Below are 15,055 nucleotides of genomic sequence, written 5' to 3'. Positions count from 1 at the left end.
GGTTGTTCCATCAGCAGTATTCAGCTAACAGCTGGGCCCGTCTAAGGGTTCACAGTGACATCCTCACGTGCCTTGTGCACTGAGGGGGTGTCCCAAATGCTGGGCGCAGCAAGGCCTTCTCCCTTCCCATGCAGTCCCAGGGCCACTCCCCAGGCAGTTAGATTTTCTTAACAGTGGCTTGTGGCTCCAAGAGCAGGTATTCCCAAAGAGCAGGTAAATGCTTCAAGGCTTCTAATAACCCTGCCTTGGCAGTCTCAGAACATCATTTATGCCACATTCTATTGCTTAAGCACTTCACTAAAGCAAGCCTGGGTTGAAGGAGCAGCAAAGAATTTGCAGCCATCTTTAATCTTGCTGCAGCCTAGTTTTCTACCCTAGTTTTCAAATTGCTTAAAGCAATTTGAATCATTTGCCTGGAAACCCTGAGGATTATTATTAATCCTTCTGTCTAATAGGATAGCTTTCTGAGCTAACCACTTTGTGGCAGTTTTACGAGGTACGTTGTGGACTCTTTCATTATGTAGGTTTATGTTTTCTTTTATTTTCAGAAAGTTACTTGGGTTATAGTTTTAAATATTAGTGCTGTTCCATTGTTTTGTTTTTCTTTTTCAGGAACCTCGGTTACTCATACCTTGGGTATTCTTTGCTTCTGTTGAAATGACATTCCAACCAGAGAGACAAACAAATACGAAAGCATGGAGGTAAGAGAAAGTAGGAACATTCCAGAAATGGATGGCATGTGTGTACAGGGAGCAAACAGAGATGGGTGTGGAGAAGTAGGCAAGGGCTAGATTAGTGGAAAATTCCTATGCTGTGCTGAGGACTTGTAATTTCATCCTGAATGTAATGTGGAGGCAATATAGGACTATGTACTATATTACTGTAAATAATGTACTATGGACTGTAAATTTTTAAAAAATTATTTATTAATTAAAAAATTAAGAAACCAAAAAATCAACATATATAATCAGTAATTCACAATATCATCATTTAGTTGCATATTTATCATTTCTTAGAAAATTTGCATTAATTCAGAAAAAGAAATAAAAAGACAATAGAAAAAGAAATAAAAAGAACACAGGAAAGGAAAAAAAAAATATTATACCTACCATACCCCTTACCCCTCACTTTCATTGATCACTAGCATTTCAAACTAAATTTATTTTAGCATTTGTTCCCCCATTATTAATTTTTATTCCATATGTTCTACTCTGTTGTTGACAAGGTAGATAAAAGGAGCATCAGACACAAGGTTTTCACAATCACACAGTCACATTGTGACAGCTACATCATTATTCAATCATCCTCAAGAAACATGGCTACTGGAACACAGCTCTACATTTTCAGGCAGTTCCCTCCAGCCTCTCCATTACATCTTGAATAACAAGATGATATCTACTTGATGCATAAGAATAACCTCCAGGATAACCTCTCAACTCTGTTTGGAATCTCTCAGCCATCGACACTTTGTCTCATTTCCCTCTTCCCCCTTTTGGTCGAGAAGGTTTTCTCAATCCCTTGATGCTAAGTCTCAGCACATTCTAGGATTTCTGTCCCACGTTGCCTGGAAGGTCCACACCCCTGGGAGTCATGTCCCACGTAGACAGGGGGAGGGTGGTGAGACTGCTCATCGTGTTGGCTGGAGAGAGAGGCCACATCTGAGCAACAAAAGAGGCTCTCTTGGGGGTGACTTTTAGGCCTAAATTTTAAGTAGACTTGACCTATCCTTTGTGGGGTTAAGTTTCATATGAACAAACCCCAAGACTGGGGGCTTAGCCTATAGCTTTGGTTGTCCACACTGCTTGTGAGAATATCAAGAATTCAACTTGGGGAAGTTGAATTTCTCCCTGTTCTCACCATTCCCCAAAGGGGGCTTTGCAAATACTTTTACACTCACTGATCGAATCACTCTGGGATTCATCGGGGCATCACTCTGGACAAACCAACAAAATCTCATGTCCTACCTGAGATTCCAAGTACTTATGGCGTTCAATCAAACTATCTACATGGACTGTAAATTTTGAAAATTTTCTCTGACCTGCAGTATGGAAGAGAGATCGGAAGGAGCAAGACTACAGGAGTGTGGTAGTCAGGTTCAGTTGTCAACTTGGCTAAGTGAAGGTACATAGATCTGTTGCTGTGGACATGAGCCAATGGTACGTGAACCTCATCTGTTGCTGATTACATCTGTAGTCGGCTAGGAGGCGTGCCTGCTGCAATGAATGATGTTTGATTTAATTGGCTGGTGCTTAAATGAGAGAGCACAACATAGCACAGCCCAAGCACCTCAGTATACCTCATCTCAGCACTCGCAACTCAACCCAGGCCTTTAGAGATACAGAAAGGAATCACCCCAGGGAAAATTGTTGGAACCCAGAGGCCTGGAGAGAAGGCCAGCAGAGACCATCCTGTACCTTCCCACATAAGAAAGAACCTCAGTTGAAAGTTAGCTGCCTTTTCTCAGAAGAACTAATGAAATAAATCCCCTTTTATCAAAAGCCAATCTGTCTCTTGTGTGTTGCATTACAGCAGCTAGCAAACTAGAACAAGGAGAAAGAATGGTTAGAATGCTGTTGCATTAGTCTAAGTGAGAGGGGCTGAAGGTTCTAGAGTTATTCACGAGGGTGAATCAACGAGATGTAGTGACTGATTGGGTATGGTAGGGAGGGTGAGGACAAGCTCAAGGATGGCTCCCTGGCTTCTGAATTGGGCAAATGGGTGGACAGTGGTGCTAAACAGTTTTATAAATATAGAGCTTGAGGTATCTCTAGGACCTCTCAGGTAGAGAAGTCTGGTAGACTGTTGTATAGGGAACCCAGGTGAGTGGCTGACATGGAGATAATGTGTGTGGGAGTTGCTGATACCTGTGGTGGGTGAGGACAGAGGGTGAATGCAATGGCTCAGTGATAAAGTATGGGGTGAGCTGAGGGGTGAGGACAGTGCTGTGGAGACTGAGAGCCATGAGAGGGCTTAAGAGAGGAGTTGTGTACTGATGGCCAAGGGAGTTTCAGAAACAGTGGAGCACTGTGTGGTGAAATGCCACTGAGTGCTCTAGTAGTATGGGGCCTCAAAAGTGGCTTTTGGGATTTAGGCCATTAGTTGAGAGCAGGGCAGCCCTGTGGTGGGGACAGAGGCTGCATAACCACAGCTAAGGAATGAGAAGCTGCTGAAAACAGAAGGAAGAGCAGACTGCTTTCAAGACATTTGACTGTGAAGGGAAATATGGCGAGGTGGGGGCAGGATCTGGAGTACAGATAGGCTTCTTTCTTTTTCTCTAAGACATGAAAAGTAGGAGCATTTATAGATGCTGAAGGAAAAGGACAAATAGGTAAGAGAGGCTGACACACAATTTTGGAGGTGAGAGGGAAGAATGAATGAAATATGTTTGAAAGAAGTTTTCTGAGAATTTGGGAGTTGATGAAATACAGAACAGAGAAGGTGAGATGCTAATACAACTTCACTTAAAGTTTCTGCTTCCCCAAATGTTTATAATAGCCTAGCCCACATACTGAAATTACCTTGGCTTCAATCAATAGGGCAAAGAGAGCAAGCAATATTTACATATTTATTCTACATCATTTACACATCTGTTCTCCAAAAGAAAAGATCAATTTTTTACTCTTTCAATGCTTCCCATTAGTGAGTCCCTAATAAATGGTAATTGGATAAACTAAATGTCTCTTATCTGTACTTAGTATTTTAACATATTCAGAACAGTCAAGACCCTGAATACAGCAAAAAAGTCTCCTAAGTAGGCAAAATAGTTGCAAAATTTGTGTGTGAAATGTTTTGCTCTTTTAAAAAATTTTTATTGTGAAATATATATACAAAAAAGTGATAAATTAGAAAGTACATTTTAACAAGTAGTTTTAGAAATTTGTTCTAAGTCCACTTCAAAGTATGGGATGGGTTACAATTCTACCATTTCAGGTGTTTCCTTCTAACTATTCTAAGATACCAGAGATTAAAAAGAAATATCAATATATTGATCCAGTAATTATACTCATTAGTTAAATCCTATCTCTTGCAACTCCTCCTTATCCTTCGATCCTTTTCCCAATCTTTAGGGATACTTGGGCAATGGCCATTCTAATTTCTTCATGTTGAGAAGGGGTGTTGACATTATGGGGTAGGGGTACAACTGGTTGATGCTCTTGGAGAGGCTGGTAACTCTGGGTTTCTTATCTGGCCTAGAACCATCTAGAGGTTTTAGGTTTCTCAAAAATAAACTTAGTGAAACTTATATAGAGTCTCAGATAGCGCCCCGGGTACTCTTTAGGGTTTACAGGAATACTGTTGGTTGGGGTTTGGCATACCATGGCAGTTAGCAATATCTAACTGAAGTCTGCATACAAGTAACCTCAGGAATTCCCTCTCAACTCTATCTGAACTCTCTTAGCGCTGATACCTTATTTTGTTACATATGTTTTCCTCCTTTTGTTCAGGCAGGCATTGTTGGTACCACAGTGTGAGGGCCAGGCTCATCCCTGGGAGTCAAGTCCCACACTGCCAGGGAGACTTTCACACCTGGATGTCATGTCCCACACAGTGGGGAGGGTAATGATTTACTTGCAGAGTTGGGCTTAAAGAGAGAGAGGCCACATCTGAGCAACAAAAGAGGTTCTCTGGGAGTTACTCTTAGGCATAATTATAGGTAGGCTTAGCATCTCTGATACAGATGTAAGTTTCATAAGAGCAAGCCTCAAAATCAAGGGCGTGGCCCATTAACTTGGGAGTCACTCATATTTGAGAGTATCAGAGATTTCCCAGGTGGGAAAGTTTAACAGTTCCATATTTTTTCTCCAGTCCTTCAAGGGATGTTGCCAGTGCTTTTTAATTATGGGCTCAACATATTCTGGAATGTATCTGAGTATTATTTAAGCCATACAGAATTCCCCAATTCTAGGCTCCATGTGTTTAGGTTGTTTAACTGAACTGGCCAGAAAGGTGAAGTTAGAATGTGTGTTACAGAAAATTTAGGTTTTGGACAAAATAAAGCTCTCTTTTTTTGGTCTCATACAGTAGGTGAAGTTCTAAAATACAGACTATCATTCTTTACCCATATTCTGATTTACTTTAGTCCCAACCAGATCAGCTTCATTCTTCTCTCTGAAGCCTGATCTCTTTTTTGCTTTTTTAAACAATTGTTGTATATAGGAAGGCTGACTTTCAGAGCCGTGGAACTCCAGCTCTGAGTCTTGGGCATCACACAGGAACCCAAAATTCCAGGAAAATCCCAGGTTATACACATACAGCACACGTTTTGCTCTCTTTTGAGGAAACTGTTTATTCTCTCTTAACTGAGTTGGTTACTAGCATTTTCTTCACCAAAACAGTTTCAAGATGAGAGGAGGAGGAAGATGGTGCTCCAAAGGCAGGCAAGACAGGCAGCAGCAGGGGTGGCAGCAGTTTAAGGGAGGTGCCAAAAAGGAGAAAAATGAAGCTGGCAGCATAGTGGCCTGGGGGCACTGAGTTCCGGAGTGCACAGCCCTCATTCATATTCTATTAGCCCTTGAAGGACACTGAATAATGTTAAGAAAAAATGACCCTTGGAACAATTTAAAAAGATTTAGCTGTTCTCAATTTGGCACCATCTCTGTCTCACACAGTATGGAAAGGATCCTATCAAAGGTGGATAATATTGCCAGGGGGCGTATATTGAAACGCTGCTTTTTGCTGCATGATTTTTCTGTAAACCTACAACTGGTCTAAAATATGAATTTAAAAATGCATAACATTAAAACAACAAAACAGCTGATGCTGAGATGGTAAACCTTGGCCATCCTCCGCTCCTTTGCCCCAGCTGTCTCCCAGCTTTGCTGTCTTCCCCCTTCTTATCCTAGGATTTCTTTCATTTCCTTCCTTCGAGGCTGAGCACAAACGGCACCTCTTCCAGGATCCTCTCCGCATCGTGCGAACGGAAGTGATCTTTTCCTTCTCCGCTGTCCCGCAGTATCTCGCCGTGGCTTGGCTTTGCACGGGTCAGCAAACCTGGCTTTTACACGGCATTTCCCCTCTAACTTATGCGCTTCTCGAGACCAGGGACCGTGACTACGACCGTGTTCCCACACGGCACCTGGCACAGCGCCCGGCGGAGTCGGTGCCCAGCAAACGCTCGTAGAGTTGAATGAATTTGGGAAAGTCACTCAGGGCAGGGTCTCCTGCTCGAGGCGCGGATGAATGAGTCATAGGGGTGGCTCTCCGCATTCTTTACCTTGTAGTCACGTCGGGCCGAGCACCCAGCTGGCCCGGCAGATACCTGTGGAGCTGAGCTGCACCTCCGCTGCCCGCAGCGGACGTGCGAGGCCAACCCCGAGCCGGACCTCTCCAGGGGAGGGCGGGGGGCGGGCAGGCGGGCGCGCTGGGGGCGGCTCCCGCCCGGCGCAGGGGGCGGGGCCCACGGGGGCACTCAGTTCGCTTCCCCGCCCCCCGCCCGGCGCGGCGGAAGCCCCGCCCCCTGGCCTCGCGCGCGCTCTGGCGGCGCGCGCACCCTCCCCTCCGCCCTCGCGGTGCGCGTGCCGCGCGGGGAAGCGGCGCGAGCCGAGCGCCTGGAAACGCTCGCCGCGGGGGCGGCTCCGGGGCCTGAACGGGCGCCGCCGCTGTCGCCTCCGCCGCGGGGGCCCGGCCCAGAGGAGGCGGAAGGGGCTGCGGCCGCCGAAGACCTTCCCGACGCCCCCAGGTCCGGCCGGGAAGTGAGTGAAGTGGGGGTTCCGCGGCGGCAGCGGTGGCGGGAGTCTGAGGGACGGGGAAGCGGCTCCCGGAGCCTCGCGCGCGAGGATCGGGAAGGGAGCCCGCGCGGCGGCCGGACCTCGGGAGGCTGCGGGGACGCGGGGCCGGGAGAGGCGGGGCCCGCCGAGCCCGGAGCCGGGGCCGCTGTCTCTCGCGCCGCTTCGAGGAGAGCCGGCTCGGGGCTGCCAGGCCGGGAAGGGTGGAGGAAGGGATATAGCGCGCACGAGCCAGGGCTGGGAAGGGGGGGTCTTCGGGTTCCCGAGCGCCGTGGGCGCCTGGCGCCGGGCAGATGCTGCCTCAGCCGCGCTCGCGGGAGGAGGCTCTGCCTTAGGTGCTCACGGGGGTGAACGAGCAAGGCCCTGGCAGGGGGCAGGTGAGGCAGGCAGGCCCTGGCAGAGGGTAGGAAATTGATTGCCGACCACCCCAAAACACTGTTTTCCGAGGCACCTAATAGTGAGCCTGGCCTCCAAGGTCGCCCTTAAAGAAAAGTGTCCTGAGGGGAGGGAGGCTGCGGCTAAGGAAAGCTTGCTGTTACATTCCTGTGCCGGGCCTTGCAATTAAGGAAGAGCTTCCAGCGTTCTTAGCAGACATTTATTGATTAGGTACCCTGGATAGAGCCTTGGTCAGCACTGGGACTTCGTAAGAGTGTAAAACACAGCCAGACTTTGCAGTTTAGGCGCAGACAATTTGGTTGTGGAGGTATGTGTAGAAATACAAAGCGGTCCGAAATTTTATGTCTCATCCTGCTCACTTGATGTCTCTCTCTTTCCCCTTTCCCAGTACGGGGATATTGGGGCTAAAAGTTGCTTGGCTAGGCGAATAAAGTGAGAGGGTCAGAGAAGCTTGTGGGAGAATATGGGAGCATTTTGAACGCTTTTCTAGCTTTTAAGGGGTGGTGGTTGTGGGGGAAGAAATTTGGAAGAAGAAAGGAAGCCCCATTCCTTCCCAACTGGAATTAAGCGCCGTGATTATTCCCTGCTCTATCCCCAGTGACCTGAAGAATGCCTGGCCGACAACAGTCCCTAATAAATACTTATTGAATGAATGAATAAGTGAAATAAGTTTTTGTTACATTTTACCCTATGCAGTATGGATCATTTTCCTGTTAGGGATGATTGATGGACGTTCCAGTTCCTCCAGTATTCTTTTTTTTTGCCACCTGAGGCAACCAGATTCTTAGGAATGGCCATGTAAAAGTGTGATTGAGGTGGTACAGCCCTAATTTCTTGGGGCCATGCTGCCACTTTCACGTGTTTATTGCATATTGGCTGTCAGGGAGTTGAGACATTGGGCCATTGCTTGAGGTCATGCCATTCCTACTCCTCCCTCATTGGCTTTTTCTCTTCCTCAGGGAGGGAGGAGAATATTTTTGCCTAGAGAACACATTTTCATTTTTATGCTTGCTTCTTGAATCTTAATCTGTAGTATCTTAGTATCTGAAGTCTCTAAGAGAATGAGCCTCAGCTCTTCTGTACAGTTTGGAATTCAACCTGTCCTTAGCCTTGGTTGGATTTCTGGACTCGCAAGCTCCAGGCTGGTGTTTCAGTTCTCTGGGTTGCAGTGCCTGTTAGGTTACTTTGTCTGCCAAATTAAAACTTGACCTTTTATGAGTTCTCTGAGGATTTTTATTGTGCATAAGTGGAATTTCCTTTGATGGGGTGTGCAGTTAAAGTAGTGCTATCAGGGTTTTTGGGTGTCCACCATGCCTGAGAGACACATTTTTTACTTAATAGTTAGAATATTAGACTAGGGACCAATAAAGATTCAATTTGCCATTTCCTTATTTTATTTCTTTCATATAAATCTCTCCTTTCCTTAGTTTCCGTGTATAAAAAGTAAGGGTAATATTAATCCACGTTTGGCACCGTGTAGTATGCCTTGAAGAGGGAAGGTAATTTCTCTTTAGTTCTAGGACTGTACTTCCAGGTGCCACTAACTCCTAGTTCTTGTTTTGGGTACCCTTTTCCAGGCTCTCCAGTGATATTAAAGCAATTAGTTAATTATATTTATTTTGAAATCAACTTTATTGATGTGTAGTTTACATTTGATAAAATATACAGGTTTCCAGTGTAAAGTTTGATGAGTTTTAAAAAATGTATAATCATTATCCCAGTCAAGATATGGAACATTTTCATCACCCCAGAAGGTTCGCTTCTGTCTGTTTGCAGTCTAGCTTCCATCCTTTGATTTTATTTTTAATCACACAAGCTTTGGGTTATGTACTGCCCCAGCTCAAGAGGGTGCTGTTTTCGTTGGGTTCCTGAGAATGACAGCCCATGGAGTTGTGTCGTGTGTGACTCCTGAATGTACACTCCTGTAAAATACTCAAGCAATACATGCAGGAAACACCACCCTCCTTGCGCCGCAGAAACTGCAATCATCAATTGTTTGTGATCCTTTCAGACCTTTCTGTATGCACTTTCATGTATATATATAGATAATGTAGAAAAAAGTAAGGTTCCCTCCCATTAATGACACCATATTGAACCCATTGTTTCCCAGCTTTTTTTTTTTTTTAGCAGAATGCCTTCGAGATCTTTCCTTGTTGAAACCTAAAGATCTACCTGATTCTTCTATCTACTACACATCCTCTTATGTAGCATGAAAATACTGCACTTTATTTAATTCTCTCCTCGTGGATATTTAAGCTATGTACAGTCTTTTGCTGTTTTAAACATAGCTGCAGGGAATGGAAAATAAAATTGCTGGGTCAAAAGGGTGCACATTTAAAATTTTAATTGGTGGAAATTTAACCATGTTCATCCATCTGATCTGGTTCATTTATTTTTAACTACTGAGTAGGATTTAGATGTAGAATATGCATCCTTTCACTCACTAAGGGATGGTTAGGTTACTAATTCTTTAATGGATATATGTGTTGTAAATGCATCCTGCTAGTCTGATACTTGTCATTTACCTTTGTTAATTAAGTCTTTTGTTATATCAAGTATTAAATATTTATTTATGAAAAATTTTTCTTAATGACATCTTTTTTTGTATTTGGTTTAAGATAATTTTCTCTGCCCCAGGGTGTGAATGATATATTTCTGTATTTTCTTCTAAAGGTTTTATGAAGTTTTGCTTTTAATGTAGAGTTTATTATATATGGTATAATGAAGAGATATACATTTTTTTTTCAGTTTGGATACCCAGTTCTTCATCAGTTTTTAATCTAAGAACATTTCATTCCTCTACTGATTTGTAGCTACCTCTTGTATGTCATAAAACTCTGGGCCTGATATCTTTTTGAGTGGGTGGGCCATTTAGATAACAGATTTAGTTTCCTTAATGTTTATTGGTTTATTTATGTTTTCTTTTCTTCTTTAGTCAGTTTTAGACATTCTTATTTTTATAAAACAATGATCTACTTTATTTGAGTTCTGAAACTAATTCACATAAATATTCACATATTTCTTTTTTTTTTTATAGCTCAGATGCAGCTTCATTTAGTGTTTTAACATAATTACATTACACTTAGGTATTATAGTGCTGTCCATTTTTGAGTTTTTGTATCTAGTCCTGTTGCACAGTCTGTATCCCTTCAGCTCCAATTATCCATTATCTTACCCTGTTGCTAACTCCTGCTGGTCTCTGTTACCAGTGACATATTCCAAGTTTATTCTTGAATGTCGGTTCACATCAGTGGGACCATACAGTATTTGTCCTTTAGTTTTTGACTAGACTCACTCAGCATAATGTTCTCTAGGTCCATCCATGTTATTACATGCTTCATAAGTTTATTCTGTCTTAAAGCTGCATAATATTCCATCATATGTATATACCACAGTTTGTTTAGCCACTCGTCTGTTGATGGACATTTTGGCTGTTTCCATCTCTTTGCAATTGTAAATAATGCTGCTATAAACATTGGTGTGCAAATGTCCGTTTGTGTCTTTGCCCTTAAGTCCTTTGAGTAGATACCTAGCAATGGTATTGCTGGGTCGTATGGCAATTGTATATTCAGTTTTTTTGAGAAACCGCCAAACTGCCTTCCACAGTTTTGTACCATTTGACATTCCCACCAATAGTGGATAAGTGTGCCTCTTTCACCGCATCCTCTCCAGCACTTGTCATTTTCTGTTTTGTTGATAATGGCCATTCTGGTGGGTGTGAGATGATATCTCATTGTGGTTTTGATTTGCATTTCTCTAATGGCCAGGGACATTGAGCATCTCTTCATGTGCCTTTTGGACATTTGTATTTCCTCTTCTGAGAGGTGTCTGTTCAAGTCTTTTTCCCATTTTGTAATTGGGTTGGCTGTCTTTTTGTTGTTGAGTTGAACAATCTCTTTATAAATTCTGGATACTAGACCTTTATCTGATATGTCATTTCCAAATATTGTCTGCCATTGTGTAGGCTGTCTTTCTACTTTCTTGATGAAGTTCTTTGATGCACAAAAGTGTTTAATTTTGAGGAGCTCCCATTTATTTCTTTCTTTCTTCAGTGCTCTTGCTTTAGGTTTAAGGTCCATCAAACCGCCTCCAATTGTAAGTTTCATAAGATATCTCCCTACATTTTCCTCTAACTGTTTTATGGTCTTAGACCTAATGTTTAGATCTTTGATCCATTTTGAGTTAACTTTTGTATAGGGTGTGAGATACGGGTCCTCTTTCATTCTTTTGCATATGGATATCCAGTTCTCTAGGCACCATTTATTGAAGAGATTGTTCTGTCCCAGGTGAGTTGGCTTGACTGCCTTATCAAAGATCAAATGTCCATAGATGAGAGGGTCTATATCTGAGCACTCTATTCGATTCCATTGGTCAATATATCTATCTTTATGCCACTACCATGCTGTTTTGACCACTGTGGCTTCATAATATGCCTTAAAGTCCGGCAGTGTGAGACCTCCAGCTTCGTTTTTTTTCCTCAAGATACTTTTAGCAATTCGGGGCATCCTGCCCTTCCAGATAAATTTGCTTATTGGTTTTTCTATTTCTGAAAAATAAGTTGTTGGGATTTTGATTGGTATTGCATTGAATCTGTAAATCAATTTAGGTAGGATTGACATCTTAACTGTATTTAGTCTTCCAATCCATGAACACGGTATGCCCTTCCATCTATTTAGGTCTTCTGTGATTTCTTTTAACAGTTTTTTGTAGTTTTCTTTGTATAGGTTTTTGTCTCTTTAGTTAAATTTATTCCTAGGTATTTTATTCTTTTAGTTGCAATTGGAAATGGGATTTGTTTCTTGATTTCCCCCTCCGCTTGTTTATTACTAATGTATAGAAACACTACAGATTTTTGAATGTTGATCTTGTAACCTGCTACTTTGCTGTACTCATTTATTAGCTCTAGTAGTTTTGTTGTGGATTTTTCCGGGTTTTTGACGTATAGTATCATATCGTCTGCAAACAGTGATAGTTTTACTTCTTCCTTTCCAATTTTGATGCCTTGTATTTCTTTTTCTTGTCTAATTGCTCTGGCTAGAACCTCCAACATGATGTTGAATAATAGTGATGATAATGGACATCCTTGTCTTGTTCCTGATTTTAGGGGGAAAGTTTTCAATTTTTCCCCATTGAGGATGATATTAGCTGTGGGTTTTTCATATATTCCCTCTATCATTTTAAGGAAGTTCCCTTGTATTCCTATCTTTTGAAGTGTTTTCAACAGGAAAGGATGTTGAATCTTGTCAGATGCCTTCTCTGCATCAATTGAGATGATCATGTGATTTTTCTGCTTTGATTTGTTGATATGGTGTATTACATTAATTGATTTTCTTATGTTGAACCATCCTTGCATACCTGGGATGAATCCTACTTGGTCATGATGTATAATTCTTTTAATGTGTTGCTGGATTCGATTTGCTAGAATTTTGTTGAGGATTTTTGTATCTATATTCATTAGAGAGATTGGTCTGTAGTTTTCTTTTTTTGTAATATCTTTGCCTGGTTTTGGTATGAGGGTGATGTTGACTTCATAGAATGAATTAGGTAGTTTTCCCTCCACTTCAGTTTTTTTGAAGAGTTTGAAGAGAGTTGGTACTAATTCTTTCTGGAATGTTTGATAGAATTCACATGTGAAGCCGTCTGGTCCTGGACTTTTCTTTTTAGGGAGCTTTTGAATGACTAATTCAATTTCTTTACTTGTGATTGGTTTGTTGAGGTCATCTTTTTCCTCTTGAGTCAAAGTTGGTTGTTCATGTCTTTCCAGGAACCCGTCCATTTCATGTAAATTGTATTTATTAGCGTAAAGTTGTTCATAGTATCCTGTTATTACCTCCTTTATTTCTGTGAGGTCAGTGGTTATGTCTCCTCTTCCGTTTCTGATCTTATTTATTTGCATCTTCTCTCTTCTTTTTTTTGTCAATCTTGCTAAGGGCCCATCAATCTTGTTGATTTTCTCATAGAACCAACTTCTGGTCTTATTGATTTTCTCTGTTGTTTTTGTGTTTTCAATTTCATTTATTTCTGCTCTAATCTTTGTTATTTCTTTCCTTTTGCTTGCTTTGGGGTTAGTTTGCTGTTCTTTCTCCAGTTCTCCAAGTGGACAGTTAATTCCTGCATTTTTGCCTTTTCTTCTTTTCTGATATAGGCATTTAGGGCAATAAATTTCCCTCTTAGCACTGCCTTTGCTGCGTCCCATAGGTTTTGATATGTTGTGTTTTCGTTTTCATTCGCCTCGAGATATTTACTAATCTGTCTTGCAATTTCTTCCTTGACCCACTCGTTGTTTAAGAGTGTGTTGTTGAGCCTCCATGTTTTTGTGAATTTTCTGGCACTCTGCCTTTATTGATTTCCAACTTCATTCCTTTATGATCCGAGAAAGTGTTGTGTATGATTTCAGTCTGTTTAAATTTGTTAAGACTTGCTTTGTGACCCAGCATATGGTCTATCTTTGAGAATGATCCATGAGCACTTGAGAAAAAGGTGTATCCTGCTGTTGTGGGATGTAATGTCCTATAAATGTCTGTTAAGTCTAGCTCATTTATAGTAATATTCAAATTCTCTATTTCTTCATTGATCCTCTGTCTAGATGTTGGGAGTACAGTGCCCCTGAATGCCATTTTAGTTTTCTTAGTACTTTTTGTACTTGTAATTTTTCTAATTACTGGATGTTAGTTTTTAGGTTTAACGAAAACCAGATTTAGGTTTCCAGAAAAATTGAGCAGATAGTATGGAGAGTTCCCATATACCCCTTATTCCTGTTACATACAGTTTCCCCTTATATAAATTACCACACCTGCTTTAGTGTGGTGATGTGTTACAATTGATGAATTCACATTGATAAATTATTGGTAACTGAAGTCCATAGTTTATGTTGGTGTTCATTCTTTGTGTTGTACAGTTCTACAGGTATTGACAAATGCATAGTATCTTGTATATTACCGTATACTTACTGAGCTATTCAAACAGAATACTTTGAATGCTCTAAAAATGCCCTGTGCTCCACCTATTGATCCCTTCCTCTCCTCATTTCCTGGCAGCCATTGATCTTTTTACTGTCTTTATAATTTTACTTTTTTCAGAGTGTCATATAATGGAAATCATATAATATATAGTGTTTTCAGACTGGCTTCTCTCTCATAGCAACATGGTTAAGGTTCCTTCACATCTTTTTATGACTCGACAACTCGTTTTTTTCCAGTCACTGAATAACTATCAATAATATGAATGTACCGTAGTTTATCCGGTCACCTGTTGCAGTTTGCTTCCAATTTTTGGTGATAATGTGTAAAGCTGCTATAAATATTCATATGCGGGTTTTTGTGTAGACATAAGTTTTGAACTCATTTGGATCTTATGGTAAGATTATTTTTAACTTTTTAAGAAACAAACTGTTTTTCCAAAGTGGCTCTACCATTTTGCATTCCCAATAATTTAAAATATTTATGTCTGAGCATCCTACATATACTTATAAGTCTTTTTTTTCTTCCAGATTGAGATTTTATTGGTTGTTCTGAAGATTAGCACACAGACATTATGAACAATTTGTATGCAATTCTTTATTTATTTTCTTTTTTCTTTTTTCATTGACAAGCCAAAACAACAAACATGAACATTCTTAACACAGAAGCATTCCATATGTGATGTACAATCAGTGGCTCACAATATCATCATGTAGTAGTATATTCATCACCATGATCATTTTTTAGAACATTTGCAGCACTCCAGAAAAAGAAATACAAAGAAAAAAGAAAAAACTTGTGTATGCCATACCCCTTACCCCTCCCTCTCATTGACTACTAGTATTTCCGTCTACCTAATATAGTTTTCCAATACCCCTTACCACTCCCTTTCATTGGTCACTAGTATTTCAGTCTACTCAATTTATTTTAACATTTGTTCCCCCTATTATTTATTTATTTTAATCCATAGTTTTG

General features: G+C 41.3%; 1 protein-coding gene across 10 annotated transcripts in view; it reads left to right on the top strand.

Moving 5' to 3' along the window:
- The first annotated feature begins 612 nt into the window (after positions 1-612).
- DTNB (dystrobrevin beta) overlaps positions 613-15,055 on the top strand; it is a 445,692-nt gene continuing 431,249 nt past the window's right edge. For 8 of the 10 annotated variants that reach the window (XM_077152324.1, XM_077152325.1, XM_077152323.1 and 5 more), the window contains exon 1: positions 613-701. In XM_077152324.1, coding sequence (XP_077008439.1) covers positions 658-701 — 44 coding nt within the window. In that variant the 5' untranslated portion in view covers positions 613-657. Of the gene's footprint in view, positions 702-6,536; positions 6,693-15,055 lie in introns of those variants that run through there. The other 2 variants (XM_077152327.1, XM_077152326.1) reach the window with 2 other exon arrangements.

Source organism: Tamandua tetradactyla, chromosome 3 (assembly GCF_023851605.1).
Source record: "Tamandua tetradactyla isolate mTamTet1 chromosome 3, mTamTet1.pri, whole genome shotgun sequence".
NCBI classification, from domain to species: Eukaryota; Metazoa; Chordata; class Mammalia; order Pilosa; family Myrmecophagidae; genus Tamandua; species Tamandua tetradactyla.
This window is presented reverse-complemented; position numbering and strand designations above follow the sequence as displayed.